The 19028-nt window shown below is 37.3% G+C and overlaps 1 protein-coding gene across 12 annotated transcripts in view; it reads left to right on the top strand.

The window, feature by feature from the left end:
- The window catches only part of LOC111567130 (adaptor related protein complex 3 subunit beta 2), a 58352-nt gene extending 46955 nt beyond the window's left edge, over positions 1 to 11397 (top strand). For 7 of the 12 annotated variants that reach the window (XM_055009216.1, XM_055009215.1, XM_055009214.1 and 4 more), the window contains 5 exons: positions 495 to 579; positions 1339 to 1436; positions 2169 to 2189; positions 5539 to 5677; positions 8334 to 11397. In XM_055009216.1, the coding sequence (XP_054865191.1) occupies positions 495 to 579; positions 1339 to 1436; positions 2169 to 2189; positions 5539 to 5677; positions 8334 to 8520 (530 nt within the window). In that variant the 3' untranslated portion in view covers positions 8521 to 11397. The remainder of the gene's footprint in view (positions 1 to 494; positions 580 to 1338; positions 1437 to 2168; positions 2190 to 5538; positions 5678 to 8333) is intronic. The other 5 variants (XM_023268051.3, XM_023268052.3, XM_035947157.2 and 2 more) reach the window with 3 other exon arrangements.
- Positions 11398 to 19028: the final 7631 nt, after the last annotated feature.

Below are 19028 nucleotides of genomic sequence, written 5' to 3'. Positions count from 1 at the left end.
TACATACTGCTGCTTCAAATTCTCAGAGCAGAATGTGTCTGTAAAAACAGAATTCTCATTTTCTTTTTTGATTGCGCTTAATCTTTTGCCACAATGTACAATTTAGTTGAATGTTTTCCAGCTTTGTGGCTCATCTATTTCCTATGACTGCTAAGGAGACACTGAAGTGTCTGATAAAAACACAAGTAGATTTTACAAGATTTGAATTCACATATTAAACTTCTTGAGGATTTTCTGTATTTTTAGTGTCCATACTGGCGTTTGAGAGTGTGCTTTATTTTCTCACATCATATATGTAAAACTTGCTCAGAATTAGCGTGCAGTCTGAAACGGGTGCATTGTGGAGATCTTTTGTAATGGTTCACATAAGCAGCAGAGCATCACACAGTCGGCAGCAGAGGACACGTTTTATCTCCTCAGATCAAAGCAGCAAAAAGCTCTTCGTGTCTTTGTTTGTGTCAACACTGTGGTCTTGTCCTCCTCTGTGTCAACAGAGCTGCTGTCAGCAGGTGAGACGGCCATGGCTGTGATGGGCATCGATTTCTGTGACTCAACACAAGCAGCGAACTTCCAGCTGTGGTGAGATGGATTCTGTACTCCCTCTTCAGGCCTTCCAGTCTCCTGGGTGAAAATAGAAGCAAACTGTCTCACAAAAATCTGCTGAATTTTGAAAATACTCACTGTGTTGGGTTTGTTTGCTTTGCAATCAGTCAGTTAATCATCATTAAAACCTAATCATTTCAGTTATTTTTTAGGTAATCATGTAAAACCTGTGATGGTTCCAGAGTTGCAGAAGCAGAAATAAACTGCTTTGTCTTGTGTTTACATAATTGAATATTATGGGGGTTGGACGACAGGACATTTCAACTGACATCTACTTCAGTTTAGAGAAAATTCTGTTGGATGTTTTTCACAGTTTTCTAGTGTTGAGAAAACATTCTTCTCAAGGAATGTATTGCTTACACACTATATATTTTTGACTCTTTTTCATATTTTTTCCTTTAAAGGAGGTGTGTGTAAGTGAATTATCTTGAAAGTTTAGTTGCAGCTCACCAGCTGGCTCTGTCCAATCCCTGATCGTGTATCTAACATGAGACAGGACAGGCTGGGGCTAACTGATTAGCAGCAACTGAACCTTCAAAATAAAATACTTCGACATAACACATTTAAAGAAACTCTCTGTCATTCTGCCAGGATCTTAGCTCTTTGTAAAATCAAATGAAACATTATCAAGCAGTGGAGTTAAGAGCACATAAGTTCAGACATGCTTCCCTCCTTTTGGAAACATAATAAAAAACATAATAAAAATTCCTCACATTTTCTGTTCTTCTGTTTTAGCACTCACACCAGGAAATTCTTTGTGTCGATCCAGCCGCCAGTCGGCGAGCTGATGAGGCCCATCTTCCTGACAGAGAACGAGTTTAAAAAGGAGCAAGGTCAGTGATGAAAGCCAATGAAATAATTCTAATGATTTCAGTGTTGCAACCCTAAACCATTAGCTATGTGAGTGTTTGATTTTTCAAAGAGGTACTTTGTTTAAGTGTTAATTAGCATCTACTGATCACCTTACTGTCTATACATCAGTATTCTGAGATCATATTTTATAAATGAATCGTCCTGATAGTGCTGCCACTCTGAACCTTTGACTAAACAACAGCAGTGATTCAGGATGCTCTAAATATATACTACAGCTTGATTTTCTGAGATCTTTGTCAGTTTTAACTGACAGTCGAATGAAAATTGACCAAAGATGGTATGGTCTGTAGACTGAAGCATGGATTTGCATTGTAAAAAAAAAGTTACAATGAAAAGAAACAGTCCCCTTAAACAGTGAATAATGTGCATTACATTGTTGTATGAGATGGTAAAATAAAGACTTTTGATGCTGTATCTTTTAGGATTAGAAAATTAGATGCCATGATGTTTCCGAGTCTCCACCTCTCATTCATTCATCACTTTAAGTACACCATAACAAACCGACAGGTTTGTGTTAGAAGTGTCTGCTAGAGCAGCTACAGGCAGCCATTACCAGCATGTTACTGGTGTCTGGTGTTCATTTTCCATCCTGACTAACACCGAGCGAGTTCTGAGCTCTAACAAACCCACAGTGACTCTTTAAACATGTGTCATATCCACGGTTCCTCCCTCTCCGTACTGTCCCCCAATAGAGAAGCTATTACAGAATCTAGGTAAGTTGGCTCTGATAGATTTGTTGCTGCTGGCCGTCTGTGTGCCCACCTGCCTCATAGCCAACCTCTACCTCACACAGACCCCCACTCCCTCCTCCTCCTCCCCCTCCTCGTCCCTCCTTTAAGGCCTCTTGCTGACTCCCCCTCCTCCTCCGCTGCCTTGGTGATCAACACTTAACTGCAGACTCACCTGTTGCTAACCTGCCGCTCACACTCTGCCGCTCCACCAGGAATGACTTGAAATGCTCATCCACTGATCCCGATTCACTCTCTGAGCACCTTGTGAACGAAAAACACCATCTGGCTCACCGCACCACTCGATCATGTGCTTTCAAACCACTGATAACCACTGACCATGTTGGGGGTCTGAAGTGTCACAAAACATTTTTTGTGGCTGAGTTGTCTGTTCCACGTCAGATCTAATAAGCTCTGATTTGGATTTGCAGGTCAAACGAGGTCTTGGCATGTAGGGTAGAACAAGGCTATGTGTCATTTAACCTTCGTGTTGTCTTCATTTATGGGAACCAAAAAATATTGTTTCCTTGTCTGAAAAAAATCCAAAAAAATCAGCCAAAAAATCCCAAATTTCTGAAAATGTGCATAACCTTCAGGAAGAAAATTCCAATAATTCCTTAAAGGTTTTATTTAAAAAAAAAAAATCCCCAAAATTTGGCAATAAAATTCTTGTAGATATTTTCAAAAAATGAGTAAAAATCTTTCAAAAAAAAAAATCCTAAAAATATCTAAAGTGATTATATATATATCAGCAAAACTTCTAATATTTTCTTTAAGAACATTTACAAAAAAAATCAACCAAAATCCAGCAAAATCCTCTGGATTTTGGTTGAATTTTTTGTGAATGTTCTTAAACGTTTTTAACATTTCTTTTTTTTCCACCAAAAAATATTCAAAGATTTCCCACAAATGTTGAAAATGTGGACATCAGAAGTTTCACTGGGAAAATATATGTTTTTTCCACATTTTCAAACTTTAAAACGGGTCAGTTTTGACCCACGGGACGACACGAGGGTTAAGAGTGCTGACTATAATTACATGTGTAGTTTTATCTATGGCTGCAACAAACAGTTATTTCCATGAGAGATTCATTTAACGTCACCTTTAAAATGAAGCTTCAGCTCTGGCATGGGGGCAACATCGGTCCGTGTGTTTTCTGCTATAACTGGCTATTTATTTACACATTTACTAAAGTTCTGAAAAGGGAGGTAAAGGAGGCAGTGGTGGTATGGTTAGAATGCCAGCCAACCACCGATGGAGTAGGAGTATTTTACCTGTGAGCAATATAATATAAACCAGAACACACTTCACATAAAACACCCCATTCATAAAATGTACCAGCTCAGAAGTACCAGTATCTATCCCACACTTAACTCACTCATGACTTGAGGCCACCATGAGCATCGGCACTAAAAGCAGTCAGTGTTCAGCCTTAAAACAGACACAACACTGTTAGTTTTATAATACATACAATGTAATAATACATAGCACATTTCTGCACCATCAAACAGTCATCCATCTCTTCTCTCCCTACAATAAAAGTTATGGCAGACCCTTTATGTCTATAATAAACAAAAATACAACACCTCAGGGTGCTTGCACTTCGACAGCACCCAAACAATAAAACAGTGAAATAAGAATAAAACATAGTTAATAATACAACCACAGGTTGGGCTGTCCAGAATCAAGTGTACAAAACATTGTCAGCTACATGGAAACCAGCCTACAGTCTCCACAGACCACAGGTCTGACTACTTTTTAGTTTTTGCCTGTCACCTAAATATGGTCCCTAGTGTTTGAAAGCTACAATATCAGCACAAACGTTATAGGAACAGTTGAACTAGAGAAGATTATATCAGGAAGTTAACGAGGAACTGAAAGTTTCCTGCCTTTGTTTTCTCTGCCTCTGAAGAAACACAACGATTAGGCCAATTAAATCAAGTTGTGTGTTTTCACACGCAAAAAATTAGTACCATCATACCTGTCCTTCGTATTTATGATCACAGCTGCATTTAAACCAAACCCTAGTCTTAAAGTTTCTTTCTTTCATGAAGCACTGCACTAAGACCAGCGACTCTTTTTACACCTGGAACAGTTGAAATCTTTGCTTCATCTGGTAAACATGCAGGTTGGGATGTCAAGTTAATTCAAAGGTTATTGGTCCCGTAAATAAAGCTGAAACACTACATGTCTGCTTACAACTACAGGAGATACTGTACATTTTCAGTAAATGTCTATGTTTGGTGGCTAGTTTGACTAAAACTTTATATCCATCCATCCATTATCTATACACCGTTTAATCCTCATTAGGGTCGTGGGAGGCTGGAGTCTATCGCAGCTGAATTAGGGTGAAGGTAGGTGACACCCTCAACAGGTCACCAGTCTATCACAGGGCTGAAAGCTTAAGTTATTTTGTAAAATGTAAAAAATATTCAGTAATTTAGCCTAAAAATTCAATTATCCTGTTAAATATTTAGTGATCTCTCAGATTCATGGTGCAGCCTCTCTTGGTTGGAAACTACTGGTTTATTCTGTAAAATACGAGGAATTACTGGACCAATAGCAATGTTTTCAGATTGCTTGTTTTGTGTGACCAAAGTGAAGGAATTACATTAAAGAAGATGAAATTAAATTGCCGCATTAAAGAGGCTTAAATGCTACTAATGAATTTTCTGTTAATTGAGAAATTATCTGAGCACTGTGGAGAGCATGATTTACATCAGCACAGTCTTTTGCTGTAAATGAAATTAGTTTTATCCTGGAGGTCAGGATGTCTTTTGACCAGCAAATCACCAAATTGTTTCATACCTGTAGGGTATCCTTTTGCACCTCTTAGTTGTCTTACTGCAGAACTGCACTGGGAAATTAAGAGGCACTGAACTCGACGAGTAGCGCACAAATTTGCATTTTTCATGCCGTGAATTCACTGAGTCACTTTACTACTGTGTTCAGTGGGAAGCATCAGTACATTCCAGTTTTAGTCGTGTCTTTAAATTATTGATGTAGTGAGTATTACATCAACCCCCCAGAGGACTGTAGGAGATGTTTGTGGTGATGTAGAAATCACTGTAGAATTAGGTCATATATACAGTATACATATAATACTGTATATGTCTGAAGCTGGCAGATATCCTGAAAAACAACTGGTTTTATGTGAGTTCATGTAGAGAACAGCACTGTTTTGTCTCCTCACTGATAGCAGCAGCACCCTGGTACGTGTTGTTGTACTATTAATAACTGCTTTGCTTTTTATTGCTGCTGGGAGAGTGAAAATGAGAAGCAGCCAACTTCAGATTTTCCCCGTTTGATCAGTGCTCTGCTCGCACCCCTGCAGGTCAGCTGATGGGTATGAATGAGATCACAGAGAAGCTCACTCTGGACGCCAAGTGCCGGAACGAACACGCCATCGTCCAGAGAGTGACCACCGCCGCCAACCTCAGCAGAGTCCCCTGTGGGTCGGATAAGGAGTGCAGGTGAGAAAATCAACATTCCCGACAACATCTCCTGTTTCCGCGCTGCACTTTAGTCTGAGTCATGCTCTACAAAGAATTTGCTGTCTGACAGAAAGGACGCAGGATCCTGAGGGGACGAGGTGTGTCGTCCCCCTCAGGTTTCAACAACTTTGCCAAGAACAGCAGAATTCAAGTGGCGGTTCATGTAAATACACTAATTATAGTATTGAAAGGTAAAAACAATAAAGTGTCAAAGCTAGTTAGACACAAATTTTATACTGCGCCAATAATGGAAGAGCTTAGAAAGGAAATGTAGTGTTGTTTTTCATAATTTGGTGAAGCAGCCTTTTATCCAGCCCTGTATTTGTGTGGTAAGATTAATGTCAGTTATTCAGCATCCCTCTGTGTTTGAGTGAAATCTAAAACAATGTATAGATGGATATTATGTGTCAAATTAAAATCCACATTAACGCCAGGATCCAAAGTTTTCTAGGTGAACATTATGTTAGAACAAGATGATCAGTGGTATTTACTTCACCAGTGAGTGGTCAGCGGTGTACATATATGGGTCATTGCAGGATTTGAGGACATTTGGGTTTCAAAATTCTTGAAAAATAAACCTTCTCTTTTACAATTTTCTGCTACATATTCATCAATAATAGGTAATAAACTATCAAAGGCTCGATTGGCTCAGCTTACACATCAATTGTAATTTTTTATTGTTTTATTTTTTTGTTAACCCTACTCTAATCACAGTAACAGGGTTGCTAATCCATAATGTTAGCTTTTTCTCAGAAGTAGAAGATAGATATTTAGCTAGCTGTTACTGCTGACCAACAGGACAAACTTGGAAAAAAGTCAAAAGAGTTTGTCTTATCATGATAATATGCATAACAGGGTTGCATGAGGTGGATTGAGACATTCATTCAAGGTTGACAATGTTATGAAAATATGAAAAATAGAAGAGAGGACACAGCTTTGCTCTACCCAGTCTTTTGGAAAACTGTTCGATGATGTTAATTCCAGCCTTTCATGTGATTCCCTGTTTCCTTCTGCTTCTACCAGCTAAAAAGGTTTTGCGAACAGGGTTGTTGTGGGACACACTTTCCATGATTGACATTGATAATTATTATTTAAAATATTATGTTGATTTAAAAAAAAAATGTTCCCACAATTACAAGAGACATAAATGGAAAAAAAAAATACCAAAAAGAGGAGATTTAAATCTAATTGTAACTGTTCTATTTCAAAATCCAATTTGGTCATCAGGGGGGTGGGACAAGGGAAAAATGGCATTTTAGGAGACTTATTCGGTATTTTTAAAAATATTTTCCATCATTCTTTTCTCCTAGTTTTTTAGATTTGGTCTCAGGACAAGTGCATTTACACAACAACTGCATGTTTTAGTATTTTGTACATGGATTATTTGAAATTTGATGGGTGGATCGTAAAATGTCCTCCAATTCTGGAATGACCTATATTATGCATATTTTTTGTGTTTTTGTTTTTTTTACACAATGTTATCATGTGAAAAATAGTGAAACAGTTAATATTTAACTATCCAAAATTAAGTTAAAACTGGATTAATTACTACAAAATGACTTGTAATTCTGTCTGTTACAGATGATACATTGTTCTATCCACAGGGTTGAATTTTGCAGCAGTTCATAGAAGTTTTGATCTTTTGTTGGATTACCTTAAAGCACCACAATGCTGTACAATTATCATTTAGCTCTTCTGTTATATCCATTACCAGTGGTATTTGAGTTAGAGCTGTCTTGAATGACAGGGTGGCCACGGAGACATGTATAGTTTGTATTAAGGATGCAAATTTTGGATAATTTTCTCAACAAATAATCTACAGCATTATCAATCAACAATTGATTAATTAACAAAACATCTGAATACACTGGACTTTTATCCATGTGCTGCTAGAATTACTCTTAACCACAGTCATGTGACATTTGCTGCAGGATCAGTTGCATTAGTCATTTGTCCAAGCTAATGTAGCTCATCTGAATTTTGAAAGCTCAGGTCAGAGGCCATTAACTGCCACAGAGGTTTCTGTCATGGTGCCCATTGCTAGCTAAACACTCCCACATTGTCTTTGCTTATCAACATGGAATTGCCTGTAATTAAATCGACGGTTTCCTCACATCACTACAGTATCAAACAGTAAGAGGCTCCACCTGGTGGAACAGCCAGGCACTACAACTAATCAACAGTTAATTTTTGTCCTTCATCTTCTGCCCTGTTAGTTGATATATTTTTAATTGGCGAAACTATGATTAATCAGTTAACAGTTAATCATTCACATCCCCAGTATGTTTAGTTTTCAAACTAAGACCACCATTAACTGTGACACACTGAAGTGTTGACTTGAGTGACAGTAGAAGTTTAGGACTTGGGGTGGATTTGGCACTTGTTGATCTTCAATCGCTTTGTACCACATCTTGTGATTATAACATCACACAGTGAAGTAGCTCTCAATTCAAAGTAATTCTACTTACATCTTCCAATATTTCCTGTCCCTACACTGTCTGAGATCTCTGAGGTGTTTGTTTACACACTTGTCCAGTGCTTTTTAAATCTGAGTCAAAGTCTTGCTGATTGACGTGTGTCCCTCCTTTATTCTGTGGCTTCATCTTTTTTCTGATCTTTGCTGCTTTGACCTCAGTCCTCCTGTTCCTCCTCCTGATCATCCTGTCTACAGGTTTGCCGGCAGGACGGTGACTAGCAGCAGCTTGGTGCTGGTCACCGTGGCGACCAAAGAGGAAGGAGCCGCCCAGCTGACGGTCAACTGTGAGAAAATGGTGATCGGCACCATGCTGGTGAAGGACATCCTCCTGGCTCTAACGCAGTGACGTGAGCCAGCGCTCGAGCTCTGAACTCCGCCCCGTCACTCCAGCCACCTCTCACGTGTCGTCAAGACTCATCGGTGTAGCATCTCCTGCGTTCTCCTGCAAGCCTGTCTGTGAGGAAGTTTCCAGAATGCTTTTGTTGTTTTGTTAAAGAGCCCTAAACTTTTAGAAATGACTCCTAGAAACGCTGAATGCCACAGCTGTTCCTGATGACAATCAGATATGACTTTCTGCATCATTGTTCAAAAAGTTATCTTTTGTTAAAACCATTTTCCTTTGTTAAAGAGCTGATTGGACTCAGGCTTTTAGGGAAAGAAAATGAATAGAGCAGTGATGTGGGCATCCTTCAAGTATTTAAAATACTTTAGATGTAAAATAACCATTCAAATTTCTCCAAGAGTGAAAATATTGTCAAAATTTGCTCCCTGGGTAAAGATTACAGGAGCTAGAAGATTTGTTTGTGGGAACAGCAGTTTGACAAAAAAAAAAAAATGACATTTTCTGAAGCTTTCAACCACAGTTTGTGATTTTCCTCAGTGGATGCAGTTGTACAGTTGTGATGGACTGTATGAATACTGTCTTTAAAAATCAAACCAAAATCAGCCCCAGCATCAGTTAGAAGAAGGATAAAGTGATTAATGATGTCCACTACAGAAAGCCAAACAGTTATACTCTCAGATGTATTTATTGAATGAAACTGTCTGTTAAATGGAATTGGAGAATTTTCTGAAATAGAAATACTTTATTACAACTATAGACGCCTGTCCCCAGCCAAGCACTGTTATTCAGTCCAAATAAACCCAAAGTTATTGGCCATAACAATAACAATAATAATAATAATAATAAGTGGTATTTCAGCTACACTGCCTCTATGACAAATGAGCAACTCCATCTGTGGAAGAAAAAACAAGAGCTTCTGAACACAAGAACGATTTCAGTCAAGCAGGCCTTTCTGATGTAAAGATTAAAACAAAGCAATAAACTGCTGCTGGATTATTACAACAATGTCCAATCCTGAGAAAGTAAATTTTAAAAAGGATCAAAATTGAATTCATATTTTCTTATCTAATGGAGTTTAGGGGGGAATGTGTAGAAATGCGATGCCCACAAATCTCACAGCAGTTTTAAGTTTGAGCTTGTCAGTTATCAGCTATCAGACTATTTTAAGATGTAGATACTATAGGTGATATAAAGTAGGTATGAGATTATATAACCCCTTCAAAAAAAACAATTCACAACAAGAAACAGAGACTGTAAGATCAGTATAATCAATTCTCATCCAGTTATTTGAAGACGTTACTTAAATACAGGATGACGGCTCGACTGAGATGACAACTACCTGTAACTCGATTATTCCGTTTTGGCACAATAAATATTGTTAATCAGTAACTCCAGGGTCCAAAGGAACAAAGATGCATTCTCATTTCAAATTATGTGATTGTAGCATTTGCCTAGCTGTCAAACTGCACACATCCATCACAATAAGTGGGGCATTTCTGAAAACTGAAGCTGTATAAATGTTGTCGTACTGCAACATGTAATGCAGTACTGCTATAAGGTGTGTGTGTGTGTGTGTGTGTGTGTGTGTGTGTGTGTGTGTGTGTGTGTGTGTGTGTGTGTGTGTGTGCGTGTGTGTGTGTGTGTGGATGTGATGACACCGAATACTGACCTGAGAAACATTAAGTAGCTGTTTTCAGTATACATTTCGTAACACTTGACTTGAAATCATCGATTTAATCATCCGCCCAGTGACATCAGTGCTTGACCAAACATCAAAATCTTCATTTTACTGATTTTTTGTCTGAAAAATGGACAAATCCACTTAACAAAAGTCCCTAAAATCTAGGGTGTTGTCAAAAGATGACACCATTAATGATTAATCTACCAGTCATTTTCTCAGGAAAGTGCTTTTGGGTCCCAGAAAACTTCCACTAAATTCACAGTTCATGCTTTATTTTGAAACTTGAAATTTTGGGAAAGATATGAGAAGATGTGCTACTGTGGTGTTTATTTTGGGGCTGTCACAGTAACAGATTGGAACCAATGATGTAACGTAAGCAGATCAAATTCATCTGGTGTCAACATTTTATTGTTTAATATATGTAGCTTACAGATATGAGAGTGACATCTTCTCGTGTGACTTGACAAATAAAGCAAAGAATATTTATCAAAAATGTCAAAATTATTCATCAAGAACTCTAATGTAGTCTTTCCTCCTTAAACACCAGCTTAAATAGCATAATTAAGCTTCCTAAAAGCTTTTACTAAAGCATGATTCACTTATCTTTATGTAAAGTTAATTTGAAATCCTTCATATTGATGTCAAACGTTCTCAAGTCAAGTGCTACTTTGATCTCACTCATTAGTTTTTCATGACGTTCATTACGTCTTGATTTCAGGTGAAAGGTCGTGTGGCTTTTTTTTTGTTCTGATCTCTCATGTGTTCAGCAGCTGCACATTTCTTAACATTTTTTCTGTGTATTTATTTTTACTGTTGAAAATGTAACAGTCAGCTACCAAAGAAGTATGTTCCAGTCATACTTCAGAAGTGGGAGACTGACTTCATTTTGGCCTTTTTTGTACCTGTTGCTTTTTCTGCCGTCTAACTGCTCACATCTGAAACTTCCAGTCACTGCAGCACAGTCATGAAGAGGAATGTAAAGAGTAAGAAATTCTACTTTTGATGTAAAAACCCCATGAAAAAAAACTGCTTTCACAGAAACTGCTGGGTAAATATTCTCCAAATATCTGGCCATTTGTTTCATGTGCATCTGCTTTCAGATATCCAGAGTACGGTTTATCGTACCTTGTGTGTGGTTGTGAAATGTGGTCCTGAGGTATTACAAGTTTATTTATTATACAAATAAAAGTACAGATACAGTTTTGTGTGTTCTGTCCTGTGGTCTGCTGAAATGTGTAAAAGCTACTGCTGTTAGACTGGCGGTTTGACTAATGAGAGAAAAGAGGAAGTTATAAACCGCTGCTGTATTCTCCGAAGTCAAACTCATTCATCTGTGTTCTCTGTAGAGCACTGTTCTAAAATTGTGAGGAGATTTTAGTCATTTAGTTGAGCACACTTTTGCAGCAGTAACATTATTGAAAGTTATAATGTTATACAACTTTCAACTGTACATGTATTTGCCAGGTGTAGGTACAAGTTATGTACAAGACTCATAAAATACATAGAGAAAATGTGTTGTTGTTTTTTAAAGAGTGATTTTCTCAAACTTCTGAGGTGGTTTCACTTATCTAAACAAGAGTGCAGTACTCCGCCAAGGCTGCTTAGTTGTATGATTTCCAACGGATGAAATCTTTTTAAAAAATGTGTGATCTGCAATGCACGATTTATAGCAAGATCACAATCATGTGATCATCTGCAGGCAGGTGACATAGTATTGACTTCCGTGGATCCAGACTATAAGACGCATCACTGCCAAAATCTAATCACCTGGTCCTTGTGTCATTTGTGACCCTCCGTGAAAATTTCATCCAAATCCATTATTACATTTTTGAGTAATGTTGCACATAGAAAGACTGACAGACAAACAGACGGACAAACATACGCAGGTAGTCACATAACTCCAACGCATTCCTTGGTGGAGTAATAACAGTTTAAAGCCCAAATAAGTCAAATGCTAAAACTAAATCAAAGACAATACAAAAGTTAAAATAATTCTAATACTACTACTACTACTAATACGAATGTATGAAGCAGTGACTGTGTGGAAAGGCCGAACCCTGGTTTCAGTTTAACTACCAAACTAGATGTAAAGCAGTTTATATTAGCTACACCAGCTACAACAGTAAGATCTTTTCACACTGATAACCAATGTTCCCTGTAATTTTTCCTGAGTCTGAGCAAACACACAAACTCCCTGAGCGTCCCTTGGACCACTGTGAGCAACATCAGACGTGTGCACTGTGGTCACACCAGCATCACATCCATTCAAGTTACATGGTTCATTAAAAGAATCAAATTACAGCATTTACATTTCTGTTAAAACACTTTGTCAACAGGAGCCAGTTGAAGGCTGCAGTGATTTTAGTGACACTACAATGTATAAGAGTGAAGTTATTGAATATTTGTCTCTCTTTACTGTTGCAGCGGTTTTGCAAATTGCAGACAGACCCTGTTCACTCCATAGACACCAATGTTATTCCTGTAGCTTGAAAGACAGCTACTTTTGATAAAACTGGGCTTGTAGCACATTGTCTGCCTTGCAACAATGGGAAAGAGGCGCCGTTTATGTTTTGACAACCTATATCTAATGAGTTATTGATGCTGGAAGTCCGAATCTGTGAATATCTTTCAACTTTACTGAACTTGGGGCCACTACCACCTAAGGAGTGATATATTTAATTTTGAAAAAGCATTTTAGCCACTACTTAAAGCTTTAAGTGCTTTATTAACACGGAACTAAAAATTTTGTATTGTTTTATTATCACAGGTTCTGTCTGAAAAGAGGTGGCATCATTTTAAACAGTGAAATCAAACTAACAAAATGTAATGACCAACCAGTGAGCAATACTGGATTCTGCAAAAACATAAGCAACACTTTTTAAAACAAAAAAAAAACAAATCTAAATCTTATCTTAAACACAGTAAGGTATTAACTTATTTTTGTGCTGTATGCATGTATTTATTGATTTATTTAGTACTGTTAACATATCAGAGTTCTGCAGTGCGTTTTTCTTAAGATAGGCAAAGGCCATTTATTGATTACATATAGGCTCTTAAATGTTTATTAAAAACTAAAAAGCATTTAAAAAAAAAAACAACTTAGGCATTTATTGAGTCACTAAAATACTGTAGAGTACAGACCACATCAGCATGATTATAAGCATCCTCTGGTAAATGAACAACCAGATACTGATGTCTCTCACCATATGGACTTCAGGAGATGACTGGGGGATGATAAACTGTGACCTACTGGTTGGGTTCTCTCTGTTCTCATGTTTCTTACATGTTTGTCCCCTGACAGCCGGGTCCTAATGTTTTTTGAGCAACACACCATACTATGACGTTTTTACAATGATGGTTCTACTATGAAGCCAGTTTGACATGTTCAGGTGTTCTTTGTGTGAAAACTCAGAGATTTCAGGTATCAGAAGGTGGTTTTCAACTTTCTTTGTTAACTTTCTGCTTCAACTTTAAACTAAATTTACTTCACTAAGCCAGCCCTCTGGACTTCCAGGAAGCTGTGTTCCTATTGGCTGTCCAGGTGGCTGCTTGGTGTTATCAGGAACACCTGAGCAGCTCAGTGTCTTCCTGCTTTATTTAGCTGCAGACAAACATTTCCTCTGCTTCTCTTCACCACAGAACTGGGTTTGGCTCCATTGCTTCAGTTTGTTCTTTAGGCGTTGGCTTGAAGCTTCCAGCAGTAAAATTGTCTTTAATGTGTTTCTTGGTGTGTTTTAGGGCTTTGTACTGGATAGTTGTCTTGATAAATGTGGTTCTTTAGCCACAGTTAGCACACGGTGCTAATGTGTGCAGTGATTAGTGGATTTGGTACAGCTGAGTTGTGTCTTTATCTTGGCTGTAGTGAGTCTTCAGAGGTTTTTGGTCAGACACATTCTGTATTCTTGTTTGTGAACCAATGTTGGTTGTCCAGAAGGTAAGAGTTCCTGTCCTGATTCTCTGTTCTCAGAGGTTCTCTGGTAGGCTGCAGCAGACTTTAGCGTTTGGGTTGTACTAGTTTGGTTTTTGTATGGTTTCATTTAGACAACTATCTTGAGGCCCCTCCATGTGGTTTAGTGAGGTTTTCTGGAACAGTTCTACAAAGCAACCTGCAGCAGAAGAGACTTTGAGAGTTTTTAGGAAGTTCTGGAGACCAGACTTTAGAGCAGCAGAAACATTTGTCAGCAGTTTGAGCAGGAGAAGGTGAGCTTCAGAGTAGAAATGAGACAGAAACCTTCTTGACCCATGTGGTGAGGTCCTGTACCAAGAGTTTGAGCAGGTTGTGAAGAGTCTGTAGTTCTTTGGTCTGAAAGCACAAGATGAGTCGACTCATTAAAGGAGAAAACAGGAGATATTGTTGGTTCTTCTGTCGCTCTGCAGTTTCCTTGGACTGAATATCAAGTTTATATTTTAAATGATTTAACATGTGAGCCCAAGAAGACTTCAATAAACTCCCTCCATCCCCTGGACACAACAGATTTTATTACCATTTAAATATTTTTATTTTTGTTTGTTTTTGAGTTTTAATCATAGTTTTAGCATAGTTTTTTCTCTTTGCTTGTTTAGTTTTGTCATCTGTGTGAAAGGTGCTAAACAAATAAAGTTGAATTGATAAAGTGAATAATTGACTAACTCATGATTGTGACAACAGAAGTATTTTCATTGTGATTTAAGAGTTTGTTTCATTTTTAAGGTTGGGGGTAAAATCTTGACAGAAAAAAAGAATAAATAAATAAACTACAGTAAAAAAAGCAATTAAATCAAAGGAAAAAAACATTTAATATAATAAAACTTTTAAAAAGAAAATTAAACATTAAATACAATTAAATTATATTAGACAAAATATTTAATTAGATAATTAAATGGAAGATACAAAGCATGTAATTATGAAATTAAACAAAAATTTTTAAACAAAAATATTAAACATTAAAAATGAAATATTTTCGATAATTAAACATTTAAAAAATACAATTAAACAAGAAGAATATTAAACATTTAAAAAATGCAAAACATTTCATTAGATTATTAAACCTTTAAAAAGACAAAACATTTAATTAAAAAATTAAATGTTTAATTAGAAAATTACATCTTAAAGGCAATAAAACTTCAAATAGGAATTAAACAGAAAATACAATGAAGCATTTAAAAAGAAAATTAAACATTAAAAGGTGGTAAAACATTTAAAAAGAAAAACCTTAAAGATTTAATGGAAACAATAAATATTGGGAAAGAAAAAAAAACTCAAACAAGCCGATAAAACATTTGAAAAAACAATTAAACATTAAAAAGACAAAACATTTGGAAATCAAATCAGACATTAGAAAAGAATGAAAGGTGAGACAAGAGCAAAACTAAACGTTTAAGAAGAATCAAACTAAAAAAACACCAGTTAAACTTTACAAGATCAAATTAAACAGAAGAGAAAATAAAACGATCAAAAAGAGCAAAAACAAAAGTCTTAAAGCGTTTTCTAGTCAAAAGAAAACATCAAGTTGTTTCTTCAAACATTTCCTCTTTCTATGTTCTTGGTTTGATTGTGGACAGATTTACTGAGAACTCATTTCAGAAAACTGCTTTCCAGATAAAGTCTACTAGTAGTTGAAGGCATTGATCAAACTAATGTTACCTTCTGATCTCCACAAACTTTACTGTTCAGTGAAGAGAATCAAAGTTTGTTGAGGATTTCTAAAAAACCCACAGGGGAAGGTCTGAGAAGAACTCAGATGGATGGTCTAAATGTGAAATCAAGACTCATGGTCACAAGTTTTAAGGCTTCTGTTAACCAGAAAGTTCAAACTAACAGAGAAGTACTGAGAAACTTTTAAAATTTCAGTCCTCAGACTGTCTGAAGGTTCAAACTAACAGAGAAGTACTCAGGAACTTAGAAGATATCAGTCCTTGGGCTGTGTGAAAGTTAAATCTAACAGAGAACTACTGTGGGACTTAGAAAATTTCAGCCCTCAGACTGTGTGAAAGCTCAGGTCCTGAGGACTCGGGAGGTCTGGAGGCTTTGGAAAGTCTTGGAACTGAGGGTTCCACCCTCCAGCACAAAGGCTGAAGCCCAACCTCCTGAAAAAAACGGTCGAGTCAAGACTCGAGTAAAAAAAAAACACTCGAAATTGGCAAAAAATAGATGATAAATGCGCAAAAAAAAGAAGTTTTGGTATCTGAGCGAATAGCTCAGGGGATAAGAAGACAGACTACCAACTGGAAGGTCGCAGGTTCAAGACCCACCACCGGCATTTTTCTTTGTTTGTCTTTGTCAGAATTTTGATAAAATTTAAGACGGGTCTGGTCTTGAACCAGCTACCTGCCGCTCCATAGGCAAATCCTTAACTCACTGAGCTACAGATCAGATGAAAAGAAAGAAATTCGTCGTCCCTTTGGCATCGTAGTTCGTGAAGTGACCACATGGGCGTAGCCAAGGTGGAGTCTGGGTGGAGTCAGGGCGGAGAGTAGGCGGGGAGGTGGGTGGCGGCCTCCCCCCTCTACTCCCCCACCGCCCACCACACCTTCCCCCGCCCGACGAGTTCTTCGAGTCTCCACGAGTTCTTCGAGTCTCCATGGGTTTTCCCAAGTTTCTTGAGTTTCCACGAGGTCGGAGGCAGAACAAGTTGTCATGAAGAGGTGTTGAAGTCGGCCAGGATGGACTGACTTTTTACAGCGACTACAAGGAAGACAACTAGAAGAGCAGGTCTTTAACCACCATCCATAAAATCCATGGAGTCGGCTCCAGAGAAATGAAAGAAGGTCAACTTTTATCAACCTCCATCCAGATGTTCAACTTCATATCTTTACTTGGACATTTTTAGCACCACAAACCTTTAGTATCACAGTTTATTATCCTTTATTAGGACTTTCATGGAATCCACCAGCAGATTTATTTTTTGTTGAGAAACTTTATTCTTGTCATCGTGGGACTGCAGTATTTAAAACTGTTCCTTCTATTTGACCTCATGTTTATTAGTTTTAGTGGAGAAAGTTTGAATTGTCAATTAGTCTCTTAAAAACCAAATAATAAATTGGATTAGTCAAGAGGTTTAAATTTCTTACTTTGTCATATTTTAAATATGATAAAAAATATAAAAATAAAGTGTCTTGAGACAATTTGACCTGTAATTGGCGTTATATAAATAAAATTGAATTCAAATTGTATGTATCTTGTAATGTTGGAGTAATTCAGCCATATATGTTGGAAAACACATTTTCTTTGTCCATTAATCTGTTGATTGTTTTCTCCAGTAATTCATTTCTTGTTTTGGTTTATAAAATGTCAAACCCAAATATATTCAGTTTACGGTCATAAAAACCAAAAAGATTTACATTCATGATGCAGGAATCAGGCAGTTTTCACTTTTTATCTTAGTTTAGTCAGAAAGATAGTTGATAATGTGTGAATTGTTGCAGCTTGTGAGCCGTGAAAGGTTTTAATCTTTGGGGCCGAGTGTCAAAAAACATTTAGAATCCAACATCAACAAAACACTCAAAGATTTGAACATGATTGAAGCGAAATCCAACTTTTGCATGACAATGTCTAATTAAAGGACATTTATTTCTAACATAAATGTGTGATATTCATCCTCTGGAGCTTTCTCTTCACATCGTCTTCCACCTGGACTGGTTTGGTCGGGAGCATGTGCAACAAACATCTGAAAAACTGCACTTTAACATCAATGAATGACACTGAAGTTTAATCTTTACATAAATGAGACGGAGTCTGGATGTGCTGCTCTGTCATTAACTCCTAAGTTTAGGGAAAGTTCAAACAAAAGAGGACAGTTCAGATCAGACTTGAGAATGAGCTTATTTTGAACAAACATCTCAGACTTTCTGAGCTTCAGCAAGATATTTTAACAACAAGCAACTCAAGAGATCCAGAAGTTGGAGAGAGTTAGCTTTAGCTGAGCCAAAGAACATGTGGGACACTAACCTAGCAAACATTTCAGACTTTTCTCTGTGAATTCTGAGAAATAATTTACTATTTAATGACAGCTACACATCTTAACTCAGTCTCATTAAAACAGACTCTAATTCAGTGTCATCCATCAATATTAAAGTGCAGTTACCCAAAATGTTTGTTGCATGAGCTCCAACAAAACCTGTCCAGGTAGAAGGCCACTTTGACAAACAGGAAGTGGACGATTCCAAGCAGATTTATAGAAGGGGAACCGGACTGTACTAAGTGTGGTCGAGTATAGAGGGGTGTTTTGTGGGTTTTTAAGGCTGATAATGATTATTACTGAGACATCTGGAGTATATTTATTTGCAGTAAATGAAAGTATTTAAAATCTTGAGTTAAACTTAGAAAAACACAAACTCTAACAGAAAACTTTGTTGATACGTTTTTGTTTTGTTTACAGATGTTAAGTTAAAGGAGTTTTATTCGTGACGTATAACCAATGAAATCACTCCAGAAGACAGAGCAACCACAGGTAGATAAAGGTTCAGAGCCAAAGTAGCGCCATTTTTAAATGTATTTATTAACGTAAATCAGTAAAAAATAAAATACTGATAATCAGTAAATCAGTTAGCCCACAATAACTACAGTTCTACAATGTATGTATATGATGGCGTTTTTTTCATACCAAAGGCTATACTATGATGTTTTCTAAGAGACATATGATGCTACTGTTTGTTCTGGCTCTGGGCCGCTGCATTCCTCCTCTGTTGTTTTCTGGATTGTACTCAGCTGCATGCCTTCGTCCACCCGGCCTCCGTTGACTCGTCCCGCCTGCCGTCTCTGGAGCTGAAGCTGGATTGGAACAGACCAAAGTACAGTCCAATCATGATGCCAGCTGCCTCTCAAAAGGCTCCTTCATCTGGCGGAATTTCT

This window comes from Amphiprion ocellaris, chromosome 3 (genome assembly GCF_022539595.1).
Source record: "Amphiprion ocellaris isolate individual 3 ecotype Okinawa chromosome 3, ASM2253959v1, whole genome shotgun sequence".
Lineage (NCBI taxonomy): Eukaryota > Metazoa > Chordata > Actinopteri > Pomacentridae > Amphiprion > Amphiprion ocellaris.
Note: the sequence above shows the minus strand (reverse complement) of the source record. Positions and strands in the feature narration are given on the sequence as shown.